The sequence below is a fragment of the Pyxicephalus adspersus genome, chromosome 2 (genome assembly GCF_032062135.1).
Source record: "Pyxicephalus adspersus chromosome 2, UCB_Pads_2.0, whole genome shotgun sequence".
In the NCBI taxonomy this organism is placed as follows: Eukaryota; Metazoa; Chordata; class Amphibia; order Anura; family Pyxicephalidae; genus Pyxicephalus; species Pyxicephalus adspersus.
The window spans coordinates 7,416,211-7,440,983 of record NC_092859.1 but is presented as its reverse complement, the minus strand read 5'-3'; the positions used below and the strand labels follow the sequence as shown (position 1 = coordinate 7,440,983).

Genomic DNA, 24,773 nt, shown 5'->3' with positions numbered 1-24,773 from the left:
AGAGGTGGTACCAGGGGGCTTCCTGCGGTGACCCCCAACTGTTGCTCCAGTTCCAACGAACCAACATTTCAACATTTTACAGTGACAGTACCGGTACATGTCACTTCCTGCATCGTTCAATCCATCGTATCTAGTGTGTGTTCAGTATTGATGGATTATATCTGAACATTACTAAATAATTGTGAATATTCATTGATCTGTCGTTTTCTAACGACAATTATTGCACGTGTTTTACCTAGCCTACTACTCAGGAACCAATCAGCAATCAGATTCAGATATGCTGATAATATAATATTTACCTCTTGCAGAGATACACTGACAGCTGAGGCCAGCAGGTTACAGCTGTCACAGTGTAAAGGAAAAAAGTCAAAAAGATTTGATCAAAAACTGGTGTGTGTATAGTATTGAAAATGCATTTTAAAGCATGTTCAGTGTATTTATAAGAATAATGAAGTCTGAAGCTAGGTGTAACGCCCATATAGATTATAGTTAGTTTTTTTAAGCATTGATTTAAAAACACCTGTCTTTTTTCAGCCTGATACGCTTTTGACTAGCAGATCTGAATTTATTATAAGAATAATCTCTGAGCTCAGAAGCCAGGTGGCTGGATGCCTTGGTGATGATTTACTAAAAGAATATGAACTGTTCACATGGCATAGTGAAGTGAAATCCCCTTACAAAAGGATATTTCAGCTAGCTTTCATTTTAGCTTAGTAAATAAGATGAATCTCTGCTGACTATACAATCATGGGCATTGCATGCACATGCAAATATTTCTCTGTTTTAATGGCAATTGTTGAGTATACATTTTTTCTTTTTTGCTGCCTAGCCAGTAAGTGTACTGGGAATTTTTGTTTTGTAGGGTAAATCTCAGGACAGGATTGAGGACGATACTAATCCTTTGGCAGGTAAAACATCTTCTATTATTATTATTATTGTTAATTAAATACAGTATTTATATAACACCAACATATTACGCAGCACTGTACAATAAATAGGGGTTGCAAATGACAGACAGATACAGACAGTGACACAGGAGGAGAAGGCCCTGCCCCAAAGAGCTTACAATCTAGGAGGTGGGAGAAGTATCACACAATCCGAGGGGAGACATTTTCTATATATGTATTTTATCCGTGTTATTGAGCCGTCTGTCTCATGGATTGTTCATACGGAGAGAAGAGTTGTTGTGTGGTTATCCCCATGCAGGCACCCAAAATCAACTGCCAGTGAACATGGTTGTTAAAGTTGGTTAACGGGCGTTTATGACGCGCCTGTGAACTGCTATAGAAAGAGACGCAGGAGGAGGACATTTCCCAGACCCTTTTGGAACCTAGGGTTTTGGACAACCATTATGCTGTGAGTGGATGGGGATGATTGGACCTCCATGCTGGCCCAGTATTGTACCCTGTGATTCTATGGTGGGGGGGGGGGGGGGGACAGCAAGATGGGACAACTATTGTTGTTGGGACCCCATGCTAGGCAGCTGTTGCTCTTTATGAAAGGAACTAGTGTGATGGGACCCCCACATTGGGCAACTATTGTTCTGTACAAATCCAGCAGGAGATTGGATCACTATAATGAACTCTTTGAATGCTCAGCAAGTTGATGGGCCCCCCATATATTGGAAAACTATTGTTGAACTTTTGAGGAGCCACCCATGAGATGGGGCCCCCATTCTGAGCTACTATTGTTCTCTATACATTTATAAAGGGTTCACAGTGCAATGGGACCCCATCTTGTTTGGATAAATCTATAGGTTGTGAGCAGGAGTTGTAACCGCCATTCTTGGCAACTATTCTCTATGAATGAGGAGCCATTAGTGAGATGGGACCCCCATCCTGTACAACTATTGTTCTGTACGGCCTGCAAAATGCAATGTTGCAACTGTCACCAATAACCATGCATCGGATCTGCAGGAAATGTGGGAATGCATGTTGTGTCTCTGAGTGAAAATCAGGGAAATCTATCAGCCAATGACTTATTTTAGAAGAATAAAATATTTTTTTGACATATATGTATATTCATTTAATATATAGGGATCCACGTGGTTAACAGGAGATGGAACCCCCAATCTTGGCAACTATCTTCTATGAATGAGGAGCCACCAGTAAGATAGGACCCCCATCCTGAGCAACTGTTGTTCCCTATGGATCCATGAGCGGGACCAGCAGCGAGTGGGACCCGTGGCAATGTTCACTATGAATCTGTAAAGGGCCCACAGTATAATGGGGCCCCCATTAGGAGCAACTGTTGTTTTCCATGGATCTGTGAGTGGTGAGCAGGGAATAGGACCCCAATACTCAGCAACTATTGTTTTCCATAAATCTATGGGAGCCACCGGTGGGATGGGACCCTTTTTCTGGGCAAATCTTGTGTTCTATGAATCTACAGGGGTGAGCACGGTAATGGGACCCCTATATTGGTCATTGGAACAGTTCAAGGGGTATGCTGGAACTTTTAGACATGGCATGAAGGGGGGCCCAAGCAATTTATTTATGGCAATTTTTGATGGTGGCCCTGCAGATCTCCATGAACCTTATTTCCCCTTGCAAATTCTCTTTTACTTGCTGCAACATCTGCGTCTACATATCCTCAGACCCTGTTGTGGTTGCAGCAGACGTTGCATAAAAAAGCAATCTAAATCAGCATAAGGTCCGTTCTCCCTGCCATGACCATCAGCAAATACATGGACACCTAAGCACCCTATCCTCACCCTTATGACATGAGCATGGCCTGCAAAATGCAATGCTGCACCTGTCAGCAATAACCATGCATCAGATCTGAAGGAAATGTGGGAATGCATGTTGTGTCTCTGGGTGGAAATCAGGGAAATCTGTCAGCCAATGACTTCTTTAGGAAGAATAAAATATATTTTTGACATATATGTATATTAATTATATATCTAGGGATCCAGCCCTTCCCCTCCCCCATCACCCCCCCCCCCCCCCCTCCATCTCCCAGGCCCCGGATGTCAGTGACGTCACTGAGAGCCATCTTTTGTCAGAGGCTGGAGAAGAAGGAGCCGCAGCAGCACCAGAGACTGAACAGCACCCTGCAAAGATGTGAGTGTCCCCTCCCTGCACCCACACCGCCATCCCTGCACCACATCCCCCTAATCCTACAAATCTGCCCCGATCCGGGGTATCCGCACTCACTGCACCCAGCTGCTGTCACCCCATACACTGCACCCAGATGTGTCGCACCCAGGCACCGCAGCCACGATGGGGGATTGTCCCCTGCGACACTGCAGTGCGAGGGAGCCCGGGGTGTGCGCCTAGCATGGGGCGGCATTGTGCAGTGCGGGGGAGGCTGCGCCCGGGTGAGGCTGCTGTGTCACATCCATGGGAAGATGGCAGCCGGGGAGCAGTGCAGCATGGTGCACCACTGGGGGTGGGGAGAAGGGGCAAATCCGGGGATTGTGCATTGCAGAGGGATGGCGGGACACACCGGGGCCACAGACTACTCGAGGGGCCACAGACTGCTAGGGGCGGGGGTATTACCTTTACTAGGGGGGCAACACATTATGGTGGAGAGGCATATACACTGCACTGACCTGGAGGGGCCACACACTGCTAGAGGGGCCACACATAACATCCTGTTGGGGTTTGGGGCAAATTGCACTAATCTAGAGGATGGACACATACATACACTCTCTAATCTTCTTCTTTCCTCTCTTCTCCACTACTTCTTCTGTACTCTGCTGCCTTTTCCTCTTCTCTCCTTCTATCATCTTGTCCTCTCTACTTCTCTTCTCCCCCATTCCTCTTTTCCCATCTCCTTTTTTTTATTAATCTTCTCTTCCCTCCTTTTACTCTTCTCTCTTACCCCCATGTCTCCTTCTCTTCTCTCATTCCTCTCCTTTTTCCTTATCCTGTCTTCTTCCCTCCCCCCTTTCTCTTCCCTTCACCCCCTCTCATCTTTCTTCTCTTCCTCTTTATCCTTTCCTCCTCTCCTCTCATCCTTCTCCTCTTTTTTATCCTTCTCTTCTCTTTCCCTCAGCCCTGTCTCATCTTACTTCTTTCCTTTCCTTTCCTCCCATCCTTTCCTTCACCTACCCCTTCTCCTTTTCCCCTCCTCTTCCTTATCCTCTTTTCTCTTCTTTTCTCTCCTCTTCCTTTTCCTATTCCCCTTTTCTTTTCTCTTCTCACTCTTCTCTTCCTCTTTTTCTCCTCTCCTCTCCTTTCCATCTTTTTCTCTTCTTTCTCCTCTCCTCTTCCCTTTCCTGTTCCTTCTCCTTCATTTCCCTGTCCTCTTCCTTCTTCTTCTATCCTCTTCCTTCTCCTCTCTTCATCTTGCCTCTCCTCTTCCTTCTCTCCCTCTTTCCCCTCCCCTCTTTCTCCATTTCCCTGTCCTCTTCCTTCTTCTCCTATCCTCTTCCTTCTCCTCGCTTCATCTTGCCTCTCCTTTTCCATTTCCCTGTACTCTTCCTTCTCATTCTCTTCCCTCACCTCTTCCCTGTCCTCTTCTCTCGTCTTCCTTCTCCTCCTTTTCCCCCTTCTCATCTTGCCTCTCCACTTCCTTCTCTCCCTCTTCCATCTCCTCTCCTGTTTCTTCTCCTCTTCCCTCTCCTCTTCCTTCTCCTCTCCTCTTCCTTCTTCACCCCTCTTCTCTTCATTCTCCTCTTCCTCCTTCTGTCCTCTCCTCTCCTCTTTTCTTCTCCTCTTCTTTCTTCTCCTCTCCTCTTCATTCTCCTCTCTTTTTTCTTCTCTCCTTTTCTTTCTTCTCCTTCTCTCTTTATCTTCCTCTTCCCTCTCCTTTCCACAGGAGTACACATAGCACAAATACACACCAGAGTATTAGCAATAAACAATTCATTAAAAACGAGTTCCTCATCTACAACTCGACTAAGAGTCGGCCAAACCTCCAACACCGTCTGGCGTATCCTCTCTGTACATTCACCCAGAGACATAATTTCACCCTATCATTGCTGATACAATTCACATTTTAGTCATTTTGTATATATGAATGGCATCTGGAACAAAATGAGTGACAACAGACCTATACAAATGTCAGGTGACCCCCGGGTGTCCTCCATACCTAGCGTAATTACCAGATTGTAGAATGATGCTGTATATGATTCCATATATTATATATATAAAACGTTCCTTGTGTGATGGCGACACGTCACCCACTGCGTCCAGCTCCGTGTCAGCATAACGCACACAAGCACATGGGGAGCGGATGGTAAAATTGGACGTGACACACCAATCCCATTTATATTCACCCGTTCGTCAATGTCACACACATGCACGCACATTTATGTGTACGTGGAATTCACCCGTACGCTTATGTCACACATCTGTATGACACCCGGGTATATATCTATTCTCAGGGACACACAATATTTCTGATTCTGGAGGGGTAATTCTGGTCGGTGTTGCCCATTATGCTTATTGTTCATTCATGACACGCTGTATTACTTGGGACACGTTTGTACGGTTCAAGGGTCAGATTTGTAATTCAGTCAGATTGTTACTATTGGTAACAGGTCTCATTTACAGGGGCCTGCCTGTAGACACATTATACTATCGCACGCAGCGGGCTGCTGCTGGCTAACATCTTTTATCTAAATTGTATATTACTGATATGATAACATTCTGTTATGTGCAGCAAAGTGGTCAGTGCAACGGCCCATAGCAACCAATCAGAAATGGCTTAGCTGCAACCGAATGAGGACAAGATGGATTCCATCTGGTTGCTATGGTTGCATTGCATTGGTCATTTTTTCTAATTTGATAAATCTTTATGTATACCTGTACAATTTGTGCACGGCATGCTGGGACTTGAAGGCCACCCCTGAGAAGCCACATTATGGGGTAACATAGATGCCCCTCGCTCTGTGTGACAATGACACACACTAGATGCCACATTTCGCACACACAGATGGCCTGTGTCACCCTGACACACAGACTGCCCTCTGAGGGAGGATTGTGTTACACTCAGAGTGGGTTGGGCCTGTACATCCTTCTGTCGCCTGAGGCAGTGGTGTTATTGCAATGCTATTGTTGTGTACAAAATGACACACAACAAGCAACAGGCTCCATTTACTACGCAATAACTAACCTTATCTGCCATAACTTTTTAGATATGAGGGCCTAAAATCGCAATCATGGGGGTAAACAATGGTTGTTATGGGCCTGTGACTTTCATTTGTTTGATGGAGGAAGGTTGCTATGGACATTTGGTCTCTTTTTTGTGGTCTAGGCCATACCAGTGAGGGTATTTATAAAGTGTTACCTAAAGCAACTATTTAGAATCCGTGTATCTTTTGCCAAGACCAACCAGGAATGCTTGTATATGTCCCTAAGGTTGTGCTTTATTAGCTTGTTGCCTTTTCTGTGACAAGAAATACCGACCTTTTAATCTCCTCCTATTAGGATGATTGAATAGGTATCCAATTTTTATCGGTCAGTCAATAAAATGCCGACCAACCGATAACCCAACCCATTGTCATGGCAACCAATGCTATGAACATTTCTAGAATATGCATTCGGTTACTAAGGGCAATTACAATGTATAGCCAACCTTCACTAAACCATAAATATCGATTGCAAACACCATTGAGAGAAAATCGTATTGTGTATCCCTGGCAATAGGCCAACCAAACCTCCTTGGGGCCTACTCTGACATACAAAGCCTGCCTGGATTTATGCAGATTGGATCGATCGTTTAGGTCCGTCCATTCTATTGCTCAATCCAAAGGAAGATTGTACAATCAGACTGTATAGAACCCCTGTCTGGGGGTAATTTAAAAAAAAAAACAAGGGCTGAAAAAGCTAGCAAGCCAACATTTTTTCATTTTAAAAACACGTGTCAAGTGACACAAAATTAATGACAAATAAAGTTAGAAATGTGTTAAATGACGCACAAATACACACGATTCAGGAAAAAAATAGGTAATTGGAGATCTCCCTGGTGTTTGCAGCTCACCTTTGTTTTCCAATCCCCCCATACTTGGAATTCTGCATCAGGATTCCCCCACTGTCATTTTATTATGCATTTGCACAAGATGGCTGCCTGTGAGTGTGGTGCATCATGGGTAATCCAGGCGTGTATCTGTAGATGGTGTACTGCATTATATTGGAGGGCGTGTAGGGACAGGGGCTTATGTTTACGGAACGACGGCGTCACGCCGGATCACCATTCAACGGGCTCTGTTTAGCTATGGGAAGCGCTTATAACACCTAATCCTTCCTGAATAAGGGGAAAGAAAAAAGATAAAAGGAGAATGTTACTTAACGCGCTCATTCGTAATCATGGCAGGCGAGACAGGAGCCCGGATATTATGCAGCATCATAGGGGGAGAGGACATGTTCTTAAAGGGACAGATCCCAACCCTGATCTCACAGCAAGACACAGCCTCCACCTACCCAACCCCCTCCCTCACCGCACCGCTCAATGACATTTCCAGCTCTGCTTCAGTTCCCATCGCCGCTCCATCGCTGCAATGTACGTAACGTGTGCGAGTGTGCGTTCATGTGTTCGCATTTATATCTGTGTGTGGAGATTGATGGTCAGGGATTGGTTATATATTGCTTTTATCTATTCTATCTGTTCATCCTATATATGTCTGCCCTATCCATCAATCTATCTATCTTTCTATCTATCTATCTATCTTCTATCTATCTTTTTTCTCTTTCATCTCAGTCTCTCTCATTCCAATTTTCCTCTCTCTCTTCTTTACGTCTTCCCTCTATATACCAGTTATCTCTCTCTTTCTTTTTCTCCCTGTCTATACAAGTGATCCCCGCCTGTCTCTCACCATCCTACCATTGATATTGTGTATTGTTACACTCAGCCATATCTGTAGGATTTCTGTTCAGTAGCCAGACAGCTTGGCATTGTGTAGCGGAGGGTGATTTGTAAGTGCTGACTTGGGTGGGGAAGTCGATATTTGCAAACAGCTTTATTTGGAGCTTTATTTATTTGTTCAGTTTGGGTGACTTCAGCATCATACAATCTCTCATCACTCCATACAAATACACCAGGCAAATGGCTGCATACAATACAGGAGCTGTTTTACTTGCCAAAGCATTAGTCATTTGGTTCATTTAGTCTAGCAGTCCAGGCAAACATCAAATTCTAACTTTGTTGCCTTGGAGGTAATACATATATCATAGTCACCAGATGGGCATGATAGAGCAGAACTATACTAAATGAAATGTCTCCTCCTGTCAGCAAGCTCCCACTGTCAGATTAACAACATTGTCACTACTCCTTATGTTGCCATGGCACATTGATGGAGTGTGACAACCAGGGTCACATGATGAATTGGAGTCATTGGACCCCCTAGTGGCCAACACTAATGCCAGCTGCAACAGAACGGAGCGAGGTGAACTCCTTGGATTAAGGAGCCTGTTTGAACAGAGCTCATTTTGTCCTGAGCAGGAAAGGTGACATGGTCTCTTTAATAATTTAGACCGCCTTAACACAAGTACCAAGGGCACGTTCACCTTCCAGTCACCTCCAACCTTCAGGCAAGAGGTACTCGGTACACATGTCTGTGTGTGCCATACATTTCTATAGCAGCACAGGAAAATGGCAGCAGCAATAGCGGCGTCTCCTGCCACTTCTACATCTGCATGCCTAGTGAATGCAACTTTAAAGAGCCTGTTCACACTTCACATGTGGGGGTGCAGATGTTCCCTATACATGTGTTATAGCACATTTTATTAATTTGTGCTTTCTTTTTTTTTAGACAGGCAAAGAGAAAAAAAAAAAAACAAGTCAAAGTCACTCTGCAGCAATGCATCATTAAATTATGTTACATGCAAGCTGTATGTATCAGAAATAGACAGGATATCAGCTTTTTACAGTTTCTGTACAGCAGAGCTTAGAAAAGGTTGGCAGGGGCAGTGCAAGGTAGGAGGTGATTGGAGGAGAAAGCAGAATGACAGAGAAATGAGCTCATCACTGTGCTACTTGTCTTGCAATGTCCAGTCTCAGGCTTAGGGCGACCTGCACTCTGTTGTTGGCTGGAGCTCTGCTTTAAATGTCTCCTTAATTCCAGGTTTGGAATGCATTGAAAACATGTGATATGTGTGGTTTGCAATAATAAAGAGTAAGGCAAGATTCTACTATACGTCTGGCACATCGATAGCTATTGTTTGTAATTGTAATGTATTTAAAGTTATTGCACAAATGTGCATGTATTGTGGAGATATAAAAATATGTTGGTGATATTAAAAGGTAACAGTTATCAGGGCAGGCAGGTTGGCTCAGTGGCTAGCACTCTTTGTAGCACTAGGTCACTAGTCAAATCTTGGCTAGGACACTTTATGCAAAGAGTTTGTATGTTGTCCCTGTGTTTGTGTGGTTTTCCACTGGGCACGCTGGTTTCCTCCAACATTCCAAAAACATTCAGTTATTCTCCAAAATGTTTTTAGATTTAAAGGAACACTCTTGCCTTGGTAATTTAGGGTGAAGTGACAGTTCCTGTTAGCCCCACCCCCGAGCTATAACCACCCATTCCTACACACCATTCCCCCCCGCTTTAATCCCTGCTACATAAGAGTGGTCTCACCATTGCATCCTGAGTCTTAGGAGGCATGTGACCTCCTCCACATAACAGGGCTTGTTCCTAAACACCCCGTCAACTGGCTTCAAGGCTGTCACATGGGGAGGGGGTCAGTGATATTCACTCTCCATTATAAGCTTTGGCACCATTCGCCACTGGAGCTTACCTTGGGTGAAACTGGGAGGAAAGGTGGCTTTCAGGCCTATTGACACCAGTCCACCATGGTGTATTGCAATATTGCATGCATGTCAACCTGCTTTATATAAGACATTAGAAGCCCATTCATGCATGGGCATCCAATGCACCGGAAGGGATAAAAAAATTGGACGTGTGCTATGTTTCCTGACACAACATTGCAATGCATCTGGCCTGGGTAATGCGTTGGGGTGCAGATGAATGTCACTACGATGTTCCAAAGCACAAACATGCCTGCAATAATGCAATCGTTAGTGCAACATGCCAGAAATGGGCCATTAGGTGAATGCTTAGAATTGCAGGAGGAATCTCACACATGGCTTAGGGTTGCAGGTCATGTTTTTGGCTCCAAGAATAACGTGGCATTTTGTTTTTGGTACAGCAATTTCCTCTCACAAAATTTTCCTCTGTATACCCTAACGGCCTAAGTGAGGGTACCCTCTACCGTTCAGAACACCTAACCTACCCCCTACAACTAACTCTTCATCCTTGATGACCCCTTTAACCTAAAACTTCAAAATAACACTTAGCAGTCTATTTTAAAAAGTTCTCACACAAGTTCATCCATATTCACACATTTATTCCAATAGAATGCAACTAAAAAGTGTGAAGCTTGTGTGAAAACATTTATAAATAAAGTTTTTGTATCTAAACCCGAGAACAAAAATGTAATATATTTCGGCTTACCAAGCCTTCCATCTTGTGGCTGTAGGTAAAAAAATCCATTTTGATCCTGACAAAAATACCATGTCCTTGATGCTTCCTGTAGGGTGAAAAAATTCCAACCTGATTCGTTTTATTGTATAAGCTACTACTTCCATGATACCAATAATGGCAGGGAAGACATGTTTCAAGTCCAATGTGACCGCTATGGCTGGCCAGTAGATATAATGGAGGAATGGACAGATTCAGCCACTACAACCAAAGAAAAAAACCTGCATGGGAATACTTACTTCACTCCTTCTGTACCTCGGGGGCAGGTCATCATTAAAGCAAGCAATGGCAGGAATGTTGAATAGCCCAAGAAAATGTTGCAGCAAAGTGTATATTATTATTCTAGCGAGATTTGGGGTATTCCTCAGAATCTTACCGGAAGGTTGATGGGATCCTCCTTACCCAGAGCCCGCGGCAAAAGGATTGGGGGAAACATAATTCCAACAATTTCCCCCTCAGCAATTTTATTCAGCATTTTAGCAAAGGGAAGGGCCAACTTTAAATAAGCAGGTTATGCTTTAGGTCTACTTTAAAGTGAACCTTTGCTCTACCCATTTGGGCAAAACCACCAGATTCCCTGGCGTACTCAGCCCCCCACATACGTTTATTATGATCACCTTACATTGTCCTTTTTGGCCACAAGCTCGTGATTAGAGCTTAGCAATGATCTCAGGAAGCTCTGCCCCATGTGACAACACTAGCCAATCGCCAAATACCAACACCATCACATGACAAGAAGTGGAATGTGTCACATGTTCCTTATACTTGGAAGTACCAAATATGACTCTTAAATCCCAGAAGCTGAATTGAACAGTGAGGGTAAGAAGGTTGAGCTTCATGAGTTAGTTGAGCATCTTGCGTTGATCTGCTTAGATTGAGCACAAGTTCTCTTTAATCCCATATTTCTTCTGAGGTTATAGTGTTTGCCACCTTGCATTGTGATTTGAGCTGAAAGCTCCTGGTCCTATGCCAAGGTCCAGGCATTGACAGGATGATGGCTTAGTTTATCAGCAGGGAACAATGTTGATCAGATTTTCCTGCATATCTGATTATGTGACTTAATTGAATGGTTAACTAGGACCATCATAAGGTACCACAGATATTAGATGATCAGTTGGTCCAGCTGGTTGTGTACACGCATTTCATGGCTGGCGATACTCTTTCATGTAGGGTTATCCTTTAAGGCTGTAACCCACAGCAAGTATTGTCAGTCTGACATCCAAGCTCTTGCAGTTGTTAGTTGGGCTTTTTATGTAATAGACAATCCATTAAGCCAACTTGAGGAGCTTGACTGGTAGGCTAATTCGAGACAGTGGGTTGGGGTGGTCAAGCCACAACAGGAAGTGCTGTTACTGGCAAATTCTCCAAGAATGAAAATTTGCATTATATTATTGGACCCAGTGTACACATTTGGCATCTGTCAAGGTAAATGAACTCCGTTGCATGCATTTAAAGTCATTCATTCTTATCAAGGTGGTCCAGTGTGGTTACACATCACTGGATATATGGTTTCCACTTTAGGCAACTGTATGCGGTTTGGCAAAATTTACACAACACCAAATATACAAAACAAAAGGTTTGTTAGAATGAGCAAATATGATACACTACGGTTGCGAATCATCTACGTATCTACCACTACCTAAGACCCACCTGACTTGGTGCTGATTGAAAGCAATGTTTACGTAGGACCTCACATCGCTCATTTTACACTTTGCTGGCTGTATATGTGTTCCGGGTCAGGGACTTCCTAGGCCAGCCATTCCTAAGATTCTGTGAAACCTTCATGAATCCTCCAAGGGTTGCTAGGGGTTCCCCAAACTGTGAAGTGTTATTCTAGCCACCACTGTAGGGTGGATTCTAGCTGAAATGAGCTTATTGATTTGTAAAATTGTGGTATCTGGTCCATTCCAGCAATTTTGTGAACTCCCTGTGCAACCCCTTCACACCTCCCCCAGCCGTAATTCATGCCTGGGTATTAATGGTTGTATTGAAGGATGGGGATGGGGTGGAGCTGACCTCAGGTTTCCAAGATGGAAGACAATATCAACACATACAGGCTCCTTGGGGATCCCAACTGTTAGTGCTTTGGTAGATGAACACATGAGTGCAATCTTGTGGACTGGATAGTGTCAGCCTCTACCATTTGTCTTTTTGGTAAAGTACTCAAACCCTCCTGTTCTCCTATTCTCTCTTGTAGAATCTGAAATTTCTGATTTATTTATGATTATTGGGAATCAATAAAAGTGAATCAATAAATATTACCAGAGGGACAAGAATACAGATGGGAATTATGGCAGGAAGACTATAAAAGTTGGAGTGTTGAAGACATTTTACTCATGGTGGTGCGTTGAACAATGCCTATCGGCTTGTTTGAACCGGCCTTTGGGGAGCTGTTTCTACCAATGATGGAGCTCTGTTTGCCCCAATGATATGTGTGATAGGGCACTATTCCTTCTAATGACCCCAATGATGGGGCACATACCCTCCCACTGATGCCAGGGATAGGGCAATGTTCTCTCAAATGATGCCAATGATGGCTCCCTATTGCATCCACTAACAACAAACATGGGCACTCTTTTTCCCACTGACACCAATGATGGAGCACTGTTTGTTCCAATAATACCAGTAGAAGGGCATGATTCCTCCTATTGACCCCAATAATGGGGCGCAAATTCCCCCAATGACATGAACAATGGGGCACTATTCCTCCCATAAGCCCCAGTGATAGAGCATAAACCCTCCCATTGACACTAAGGGTTATACTGTTCCTTCCAGTGATACCTACGTTGGAGCACTTTGCCTCCTACTGACACCAAGGATAAGGCACAAATCCCCCAATGACACCAAAGACGAGGCACTGTTCTTCCCACTGACACCAATGATGGGGCACAAATACTCCAATGACACCAACGAAGAGGGCACTATTCCTTCCACTAACACCAATGATGGGGCACTATTTTCCCCATGACCCCACTGATGGGGCACCATTCCTCCCATTAGCCCCAATGATGTGGCACAAATCCCCCCACTGACACCAAGAATGAGGCACCATTACTCCCCAGTGCTCAACCCAGAAATTTTTTTAAGCTAGGTGGGAAGAAATTGTAGGTGGGTGGTAGCCCCTGTATTGTGACCAAACTCTTTGGTAACCACCCAAAAACAGCCGGGTGGGTGCTGAAAAGTGCCGGGTGGTGCACCCAGCTAAAAGGGCCTGGGGAGAACCCTGCTCCCCATGACACCAGCCTTGGGGCACTATTCCTCTCACTGGCACCAACGATGAGGCATTATTCCTTCTGTTTTCACCACAGAGCCTGGGGCATTGTTCATATTTTCCTTTTTTTATGTATGAACTTGAATGGACCACTTTGCTGATCCCAGTTGGCATAAGGAGATATTGATGGACATCTGTCAGAGCTGGTTGACTAAGGTGGCCATATTGAAGCTGTGCAGATGGACAGAAGCAGTCATATTAAGCTTAAAGCAAAACTCCAACTCTCACCTTCTGTTGGATTCAGTAGGGAACAGTTACATCCAATTGAAGTTCTCCAGCCATATCAAATTTATAAATTTGGGTTTAGCGTGGTCTTTGGTGTATTTATGTGTATCATAGTCCGAGGTTAATTAGGACTGCCCACAGGCTCCAGGCCAAAGTAATCCTTAGACAATACAAGCCTAGACTTAAATAAACGGTGGCAGATGTAACTAATCTTTACACACCACACAAAAAAAAGAAAAGCAGCAGTGATCAGGTTTCCCTGTTTAATCATTTATAAAGTGACAACAATGTCAATTGTCTCAAAGAGCACCTGTCATGTACATGATGTAAGAGCAACCATTTTGAGGTCTGAAGAAGAAATTGTAGGACCGCAGCTAAGCAGCCGGCCAGGAATGTGGATTCTTGTGTGTTAGTGGGGTGGACTATGATTGATGGGGTGATCACGTTGATGTTCCTATTGCCTCGGTGTGCATAATGTTGGCCTATTGTACAAAATGGCTTACATGTAGGTGTGGTTTTTTAATATTATTCTTTAATTTAGGGGCATATAGATATAGGTCATCATCTGTGTTTGGCCTTGGTGATCACCCACCAGGCTTGAACAGTACTTTATAGGAAGCGGGTACATACGTCCCCATATATAGGAACACCTCTAATATTGCCGAAGGTGCATAAGCTGTCAGGGAATCGCTTGGCCCACAGCTCCACAACGACCATAGGTTGCTAACTATCAAGTGTCAGAGATTATTCTATATGGTTTAGTCTGCTTGTTGTGTGGGGTAGAGATCACCGCTAAAGGTTCATTTGTCTGCATCCCTGGTCTTCAAACTTTATTGGAGGAAGCTCAGAAGATGCCACTTTGCAAAGAATTATGGGTCACCTCCTCTCATTCAAAGCACATTCAGATACTTGCTAATGCTTCAGTCCCATTCAAATCTATGGAATCGGTTCAACGATGGACTGCCCAGAAAACGAAACCATACCCCCATCAAATGCTTGCTAAAGAAGGCGATTCAACTGTTCCCAATTGTTCCAATGATAACCAGGTATTTAGCGTGGTTGAGGATTGGTTGACTGTAGTGAACAACAGCCGCTATAAAGAGACCTCCCAACATGACAACATCCCCTTACCAGGCCTGAGAAAGCCTCCACCTAAAGCAAAGCTATATAGGGTAGGTGTGAAGGTCGCCATAGCTGACCACTGTTTTTGGAAATGCTCAGCTCCTGGCTGCAATGTGATGGCTGGAACAAGTATGCAGGGGAGGATTTTTGGCATTGCTTGGACGCCTCTGCGGCAATGAGTCAGTCATTACAGAAGCCAGAAAAGGAGAGATTTTCCTGGCCAGCAGTAGCAGACTTCTCCTGGTGTCATCTGTAGATCTCCAGGTCTAGCTCTCATCAACTGTAGTGCAGGAGGCACCTAATGCAGTGCAGGGCATGCGTCCAGCAACATGGAGCTCTACAAGAACTCTTCACTTTTTCAATGAAAACCTTGCAGCAGTAGAGGATATTAAGCACTTGCATGTTGCTTCCTGACTCTTTTCGTTTGTTCAGACCCGTGTTTGAATCTGACCACTTCCTGGAAGTGTCAGTTCCTGTCTGCCTGGGCCTGGGCCCCTGTGTTGGTTGAGGGTACCAGCCCATGCAACTGTATATTGGCCAAGTGCTCACAAGCAGAACTGCTGTCAATTTTACCCTCAATCAACCAATCCAATCAATTTTCCTATCAGCCAGAAAACACTGCACGCACATCTATGATATTGTACCCTTCTGTTCACCTTTTTTGGATTGAGATCGATTGGAATTCTGATCAGATTTAATTGATTGTTGTGACTAATTACACAGCAGTACCGACACGGTATTCTCCCCAGATTTTGTTTTAAGCTGGGTGGGAAGAAGCTTTTGGTGGCCCCTGTAATGTGACCTAACTTTTCAGTCACCACCTAAAAACAACCAGGTAGTTACTGAAAAGTACTGGGTGGTGCGCCGAGCTAAAAGGGCCTGTGGAGAACACTTTAACAGAGCACAGCCCTTGGTGCATGAGACTGTAGATAACTAGGGAAGTGTCGTTGCTGGTGTTGGGATGGCCATACACTATTCATTGTCTTTCATATATTGAATACAAATTTGGGTCCTCTTGCTCAAAAATTTTGAGGAACATTGATCATTAATGCCCATTTTTTTTGTTGGTCAAGCACAGGGAAGAACATTGGGTGACAGCCACTCCGGTACAAAGCTAGTTGTGGCGTTTTGTTGGATTTCAGTAATGGGGTTAACCAATCAAGATGGTAAGACCGTTTACCTGATTGATTAGACAATATCAATCTTCTGGTGTGTGGCCAGAAATATACAGTGCTGTGCTGTAAGTGAGCTCCTACGATCAGCATGTCTGCCATCATCAGATAAACAAGAGGCTGTTGGTGAGCCTCAAATGGAAAAAAAATGCCAGCAGGGGAATACTTGTAGAACCTTTCTCAACCTTTTTAACATGGGCCAACTCTTGAAATACCTTTCAGGGAACCCCGATTATAATTACTATACCCACAGCTCACAGTACATTATCATGGTGGTCAGTGGCAAGAATGGCTCTTGCATTGCCAGCCATTAGGAAGAAGGCCGATAGCCAAAAAGATGATTGATGTCACCTAAACTGACCTCAAAGGTACAATATTCTCATTGCTCAAGGAATCCCTAGTAATATCTGGGGTAACCCTGCTTGAGAAACACTGGTTTCACCAATCCTACCCCCCCCCCCCCCCCCCCCCCCCCCCCCCCCCCCCCCCCCCCCCCCCCCCCCCCCCCCCCCCCCCCCCCCCCCCCCCCCCCCCCCCGCACCAATGGGGCATCCCTTCCACTGGTCATCAATAGAAGGCAACAAGGGGGCATTCTTTTCACTGACCACTAATGGAAGGCTCCAAGGGGCAATCTTTCCACTGCCAATGAAAGGTGCCAATGGGGCATTCTTTCCACTGGCCACCAATGGACAAGGCTTTTTTCTCACTGGCCCCCAATAAATTTTGCAGGGATTCCTCGAGACCTGAACATAATTTCAAGGGTTCCCCAGGGGTGAAAAAAGTTTGATAAAGGCTGGTTTATTATCATCACCTCAATGTTGTAAGATGAAATGCAGCATAGAAATGTGATAATGGGATGTTGCCGATATTATTAATATGCTGACAGGGTCTCTTTACACCAGCATCATATACCCTCTAGTAAATGGCGCCCTGGGCATTGCACATGTTGGTTAAAGGTTCTCTTTAGAATTGATGGCATTGACAGTTCACCTGTAAAATCTAATCTGTATTTTCTGCATTGACGTCACACCTGACTGACCAGAGAGCTGAGATTTATTTGTGCTTATCTCTAACGAGCCACGTCTACACATCGGCTCCGGCCTCCATTTTGCTGAATAGGCTCATTCGAGGACTGAGTATAAGGTTTGCCGTTACAAAGCCAGGTTTTCAGTTTAATCAAGCTTTTTTATATATTTTTTTTTCTCGATTCTGAGTCACTAAAATTCGCTCCTTCCAAGGGTTGGCTGCCAGAGATTTAGCCCTGAATTAGCTGTAAGGCCGCAGCCAAAGCCTCTGCCTCTATGGCGCATAATAATCTTTGTCTGCTGTTGCTTGGCTGTATGTTGGCCACTAGGGGGAGGCAAGGTACTCTGCATGAAGCTGATCGGTACTGCAGCATTGTAGCATAGCCGCAATCTGATCTAGGTAAAAATTCAATAAAAGCAACAAGGTAGTCAAAGGACAAGACACCTTATAATGGTGAGGTTGCAGTCCGTTTAATGCTTCCTCGTGCCAGGAATCTTCGGGAGATGCTACATAGTAGTGTACAGTACATGATCTTCCTGCAGAAGCTCCATAGAGAATGAATAGGAGCAGCATTGAGCGGTATTCAAACCGTGTGAGTGTCCGAGTAGCTGGCAAGGCAAGGAGCCGTGCGAGATCTTATCCCATGTTCAGACTGGCATGTGTAACAGGAATTCCCATGCAGGTCCTGGCAGCTCGTACCTTGCCAGCCGCTCACCTGCCCGCCCCACTGCTCAGGTACTCCAGCATTCAAACATCGGAGTGTTGGTACTTCCAGTTGTAGAACAAGGACCTTCCTGGCAGGATCACCAGACCTGCTCCCAACTGCTTAGTCTTCTGCTGTGTCTTCTAGGTTTGTCAGATACCTACACCCCCCTTTGTGCATGGTGGTTACACCCTCCAGCACTTGGTTACTCCATAGCTTTAACAGCCGGTGGGTGCAACCAAAATCTGCAGCGGGGGGAGCAGGCGTTTGACACAACCAGAACTGTCAATCAGGTCACAAGATTTCCAGCAGGATCACCAGGTATTTTTTAAGCTGCTTTTTTTTATATTAAAAATTACTTTTGAAATGACTAACATTGATGCTTATAAAGGATTGTATAGATTTATACAATTCTATATAATCTTATACAATCCTATAATCGTCATACATTATAGAGTACATAAACATTAGATAGTAGATTGTATAGGGTACATATACATTAAAGCAGACCTAAACTTAACATTTTTACTTAATATAGGGGGTAGAAGGGTAGTGCAACATCCTTTTTAACAAAAAAAAAAAAAAAATGGTGCATCACCTCCCTTTTAAATCTTGATCACCACGGCGTGGGACGGGTTTGTAGGAAGGACCAGAGCAATCGAGGGATCTGTGGGATTATGGGTAAGTATCATTTTTTTTAATTTTTTGTTTAGTTCCGCTTTAAATATAGTACAGGTCTGCTCTCCACTGCTCAGCCCCCTATCATGTCTTCAGATACCTGCACCCCCTTCTCTGTGCTATGGTTTCACCCCTCAGCCCATTCTCCCTCCAAAGCTTTTTTAGCCAGTGGTTGCAACCATATTCTGCAGCGGGCGGATCATGCATCCAACACACCCAGAACTGTCAATCAGCTCACAACATTTCTAGCAAGATCAGCAGATATTTCTATGCACTTTGGCATAATCCACAATCCAAAAGCGAGCAGATGTATTGTTAAAATTGACATACACTTTATATATAGCACAAGCAGTCATTTGACTCCTCTCTGGAGGGAGTGCTGACATTAAAATGGCCTCCAGATTTACGTGAGAAAAAAAGGAGAAGCGCCTTGTCAGTCAGGGAGAGGTGTGAAGGGAGTTGACACTTCACAGTCAGGCTGCGATGTCACACATCCGCGTACCTGGTGCTATACGAAAATCTCACTCCGGCGATTCCACTTAACTCTTTACATCCTATTGCATTGAAATATTTGTAGGGTATGATAAAGATGGGTATGTTATACCCAAATTTCTTGGCATTGAGTCTCAATAATCATAGTCTATGCTCACACTGGTCACAGTGCTCTTACCTATTCCTCATATCAGGGAACCGCTGCTTTTGGGGAGATGCTCCATCTCCCGGCTGCAGCTTCATAGAGAATATTAGGGAGAAGCAGTGAGCCACGTAGAGAATAATAGGGTGCGGAAGTGAGCAGCACAAGTACTGCTCACTAGTGCCAACTATCAAATTTGCCGACGCTGGTAACAACCAGCGCTGCGTCGCAGAGTGCAAGCTGCTGGGAGCCGCATGGGGTCACTCAATCCAGAACCTGCCCTAATTTGGGTTCAGTATGTTCAGTAATCCCCACCCTGGAACGAGCATGCGGTATGCCAGATCTACTCATCTCTATATATGTTCAGGGTCAGAGTCTCAGACTGCATTGAAATCAAAGCATCAGAATGACAGCCACGCATTGGGCATGCCCAATAGGGTGTTTACCAAGGGCCGTCTCGATGCGTCGCGGTATTGTAATATCAGCGGACAATGTCATCTTATAATCTTGAAATAGTTGCACTTGGATGAAGCTACGGATGACCAGCACATGGGAAGAAGAAGAAGGGCAGCTGGTGTTATCCTTATTTGTAGGGTTTTGAGATGCACCGTATGCCGTGAAATCTCCACTGCGTGCTCCTGACACACTGCGCCCGGCCCTCCAGGTGTGCCATCTAATTTGACCTGGCAGATTACTGCACCCATATAACTAGGGAGTTTAAAAATAGCCAGATTATTCTGATTGTTAGGTGGCCAGAGATGCTATATTTGGTAAACCCAGCTGCCATGGCCATTCCTGTACCTAATTTGGTGCTCAGCATCTTTTTTTGTGCGCTTTTTAAAAATTCCAGTGTCACTCACATTGCTCTTTGTGATCACAGTAGGAATCCAAGCACAAAATTTCACTGGGCTGTGAGAATGTCAAATAACTTTGTGGAAGAGCACTAGGAATGTGCAACCATGTGTGTTCTCAGTGATTTTGAACCAACTTTATCTGACCAGCTGAACATCAAAAAACACTGCTCATAAAAGCAATAGGCTTCAATTTAGAGGTGCCAGTCCATTGGGTTGCCAAACATTGGTCGATTTTACCCTTGGATTGGATATTCTTTAGTGGATAAAGCCCATGCGTTTTTTCTACAAAGGGGTGCTATGGTGTATTATTAGTGAATGGAAATACCAACATCTATTATTACCCCCTTCATCTTAGCGTCCGGCATTTTATCTCAAGGGGCTTGTTCACACTTTTCGATCCAGGAACGAATGCATTAATGTTTGCATGTTGACTCTTGTTATGTCAGAGTGTTGCCTTGCCATTTGTTGAAAACATTACCTCATCGCATGATTTGCAGCACACCACAAGCATGGTAATGCAGTATCCTGTGATTGTGGTGCATCGGTGCAGGTGTTCCATAATCACTAAACATGTGGCTGCTAAGAGAACCAATTTTTCTTCTAATGGGGAGGAGGCAGCAGGGAGCCTCTCACTTATCCTCTGTTGCTGTATGTCTGAGTTATTGACAAAGGATGACATCTTGCTAACTGAAAGAGAAGGAAAGTGATAGATTAGCTCATCAATCTGCTATTTCTCTTTTAACGGTCCAATCACATGTTTCAAATAGGAAAGCAGAGCAGGGGGATTTGATTCCAAAACTTGTGGTATGGTGATCATTTTCGCCAAGACAGAAAGTTGGAAAGTGAATTCTAACCAATGCCATCTTATTTTCCAGGTCTGCCCCAGCTGCCGGCCCTCCCGCTGCCCCCGGAGAAGGAGGAGCATCTCAACCCCCCAATCTCACCAGCAACAGAAGGCTGCAGCAGACCCAGGCGCAGGTCGATGAGGTAAGTTGAATGAAACACAGGACGTAAAGCCGTACCAAATACCTAAGTGTATTCTGAGCGGCTTGTCCTTCCTCCCCACAGGTTGTGGATATCATGCGTGTCAACGTAGACAAAGTGTTGGAACGAGATCAGAAGCTGTCCGAACTTGATGACCGCGCGGACGCTCTGCAGGCCGGAGCCTCGCAGTTTGAAACCAGCGCGGCCAAACTCAAACGCAAGTACTGGTGGAAGAACCTTAAGGTGAGTTCTGCTTATTTTATATAAATACCAGGCCTTTGTTCTAAATGATGAGCAATATACTGAACAAGGATTCTGAATAACACAACAGACAGTTTTGAGAGACCTTATATTTTCTGCTGGACAATAGAGGAACACCCCAGAATGCGTGGCTTCACGCAGGTTTGTTAATCTTTTCATCTTGGATCTACTACCTTGTATTTTTTCACATTTTCTTTAACCTGTTTATTCTTTACCCTAATCCCTGATGATCTGGTCTCCCTTTGTCCTCCAAACCTCAGTTCTGCTCCAGGGTCTTCTCTTGTCCTCCATCTTGTTGGTTGTCCATGTCTGTTTATCCTGGGTTCTCTTCTGTCCTCCATCTTGTGTATCCTCATCACTTCATTTTTATTGCTGCTCCTGTCTTCCACCTTCTTTGTTTTGCATTTTTGTTTTTGGCCATCCTGGGTCATCTTCTGTCCTCCATCTTGTCTCTTCTTTGGGTATTTCTTTGCTGTCCATCTTTTCTGTTTTTCACGGTTATGTTTTATTCTAACAAAGCACATTACATGCCAGCTTGTTTTGTTGAAAATCTCTATTGTATCTGCCTTAGATGTTCTTCCTCTAAATAGTTATTTGGCTACCTAGTTAGCTATATTCAATGATATCTCATTGTTGGTTTCTTAGAACAATTTTCCCTTTAATTTCTGACTTTTATACTATATCAACTGTGTGGACAAAAATCATATTTCTAGTTTTGTATGGTACAGAAGAATGCTGGGTTCTGGAGGTTGCTCATTGGGCAGTAATCTGTCTTTTGTAGCATTATGTGGCCTTTCACTGTTACTTTTTCTTTCATCTCATACTTTGTGTTTTTTCTCTCCTCAGATGATGATCATTATGGGAGTGATATGCGCCATCATCCTCATCATAATTATTGGTGAGTTATTGTCCTGTTGTGCGTCAGTGTTATTAGTCTGTGTGTCTATAGTGTGTATATCTATATATGTGTATGTCTATGTGTATAATATATATACTGCTTGTTATCTATGCTTTATACACATGGCTGACTATACTAACCGCTTCTTTTTCTCTTCTCTCTCCCAATGCTTCCATGCTGTGTTCCAATTACATCCCTGTGTCTACTGTATGTACCACACACCTTTATCTTGTTTTTTTTTTTTTTTTTTTTACATATATTGCTTGTTTCCCTTACCCTTCTGTTTGTCAATACATCCTCTTATGTTCTTCATTACTCCATCTTGTCTGTCCCTAACCCTTTTTCCTGCTGACCCTTTGTTTTCCCCATGTCCAATTTTCTGCCCATCCTGGGTATTCCCCTTATCTTCCACTATGTCAAATGTCCACCATTGTCCTCGTTTTTTGTCCCCAATGGTCCTTTATCTCTTTTTTTTATGTTCATTCTTGCTTGGTCGCTTCTCCTGTGTCTTTCTTTCTTTTTCATCTTGCCCTCTATGCTTCTTCCTGCCTGTCCATGTTGTCTGTTCTTATCTGCCTTCCTTCTTGGGCTTTTTGTCCTCCCAACCTATTCATGCTTTTCTTGGGTCTTGTTCTGTCCTCACTCTTTTTTACACTTCTCTCTGGTCTTCTTCTGTCTTTTATCTTATTCATGTTTGTTTGATCTTCCTCTGTCCTCCATTCTTTTCATGCTTCTCTCGGGTCTTCTTCTGTCCTCCATCCTCTCTCACATCTTCTGTCCTCCATCCTTTTAATTCTCCTCTCACATCTTCTGTCCTCCATCCTTTTCATGTTACTCTCACGTCTTCTGTCCTCCATCCTTTCATGCTCCTCTCACGTCTTCTGTCCTCCATGTTTCTTCCTCTGTAATTCTCTGTAATCTCTGTCAACCATCTTGTCCGTTATTCACACTAACCCTTAATTATTTTCTCTTCCCCTTGTCCTCAATCTGAACCGTTGCTCACTTTTCTTAATAACTTTGTTCTTCACTTCACATTACTCCTATAATGTGTGCTTTGCTACTCACCGATTTTTTTTTTTCGTTGCCCCGCACCTTGCCCACATCTGATCCTTTTCGTCATCTCTTCGTCCTCATTATTATCTGTTCGCCATTTCTTTGTTCTTCACCTTGTCTTTGTTGCTGACCCTTCTTCTTGCTCCTCTCATTAAACCACTCATTTTTGTTCATCCCTTTGTCTTGCTCACCCTGATGTCTACCATTTCTTCTATTGCTCTGACTCATTTTGTGCTTTTCTCGCTTCCACCTCTCCTCCGCATCCCAAACATTCTACTTTTGTCCTCTACAGTTTACTTCAGCACCTAAGGACAGAGTCACTCTCTCTTCCCGTCTCTCTGTCTCTTTTTCTCCCCCCAAGCCAGATCTCTCATCTACCCCAGCTGGGACCAGACACAAAAAAAACTTCGACATAAAACTCCCCCTCTCCTGCCTCTCCCCCCTCCCCAATTAGGGAAGTGGGGACCCCTGCCCCATTAATTGTGCAAAAGCTCTCTCCCTTCTTACTCTCCCCTGTAAATACCCATTGACTGAAGGACCCCTTAACTTATATACACACACACACACATATATATATATATAATATTTAATTTGTCCATGTGCAGGTTTTATTTGTTCCCCCTTGTTTCCCGTGAAGCTGTGTGTCCGTGATGTTTATAACTCCCCCAAGGGGGTGGGGGGGGGGGGGCAACCAGTGAAAGTCACATGATCTCTGCTGCCATATTTTCCAAGAACATTTTATTTTTTGTTGTCATAAAGAGCTAGCAGAGTGGGGAGTCCCCTTCTTCCGCTACTCTGGAGGGACGTAGTGTAAAGAAATTGGACCAAACCACTCTGCAGCCCCCCCCTTTGTCCTCACACTTGTGACTGCGGAAATCCGCTGGCGTGCCTTTGCAGGAGGCAGAATCGCCAGAAGGCGCAAGGATAGCAGACAGAGCTGGCCGAAAGAATGTAGGTTTGGCTGTGTGTGACTTTGGGGATCAGTGCAGGGAAACAAAGAGGATTCCCCAAACCTCCCCCCCTTTTTGCCACTTAGGAGGGAAGCGGCATTTAGGGGTGGCGTTGGATTCTGTTTCGTAGACCCCCCACTGGTCGGTGACACAACAGAGGGCGTCATAGCCATTGCCCCGCTACTACTCAATGAAGTGAAAAAGAGAAAGTTGGTGGGAGTAGCTGTGTCAAATCCCGCCGAACCCCCTACACCACTCCATGACTGTAATAGCAAGAGAGGCCCCATTTTGTCCCTTTGCCCCTTCTATTTAATCCCTGCATGGGACCAGCCATGACGTAGCTGCGACCAGCTGGGGCAATAAGGCACAAACCCCGCAGAGACGTCTCCACCCCTTTTTATTTGTGCCTAATTGCCCGATGCGCCCGCAATGTCTGAGGAGGGGGGGGTGAGTGTGGCCAGGGGCATTAGGATAAATAATCCCCCCCCTCTCCTTTATACCCGCCCTTAATTCTCC

General features: G+C 44.4%; 1 protein-coding gene across 2 annotated transcripts; it reads left to right on the top strand.

Moving 5' to 3' along the window:
- Positions 1 to 2,974: 2,974 nt before the first annotated feature.
- On the top strand, positions 2,975 to 23,988 carry VAMP2 (vesicle associated membrane protein 2). Of its 2 annotated transcripts, none has more exons than XM_072399371.1 (5): positions 2,975 to 3,062; positions 20,987 to 21,098; positions 21,180 to 21,338; positions 22,203 to 22,254; positions 23,600 to 23,988. In XM_072399371.1, coding segments are annotated over exons 1-5 (342 nt in total). In that variant the 5' UTR covers positions 2,975 to 3,060; the 3' UTR covers positions 23,617 to 23,988. The 2 variants fall into 2 exon arrangements, with proteins under 2 accessions (XP_072255472.1, XP_072255473.1); XM_072399372.1 differs by lacking the exon at positions 2,975 to 3,062 and adding an exon at positions 7,431 to 7,449.
- Positions 23,989 to 24,773: the final 785 nt, after the last annotated feature.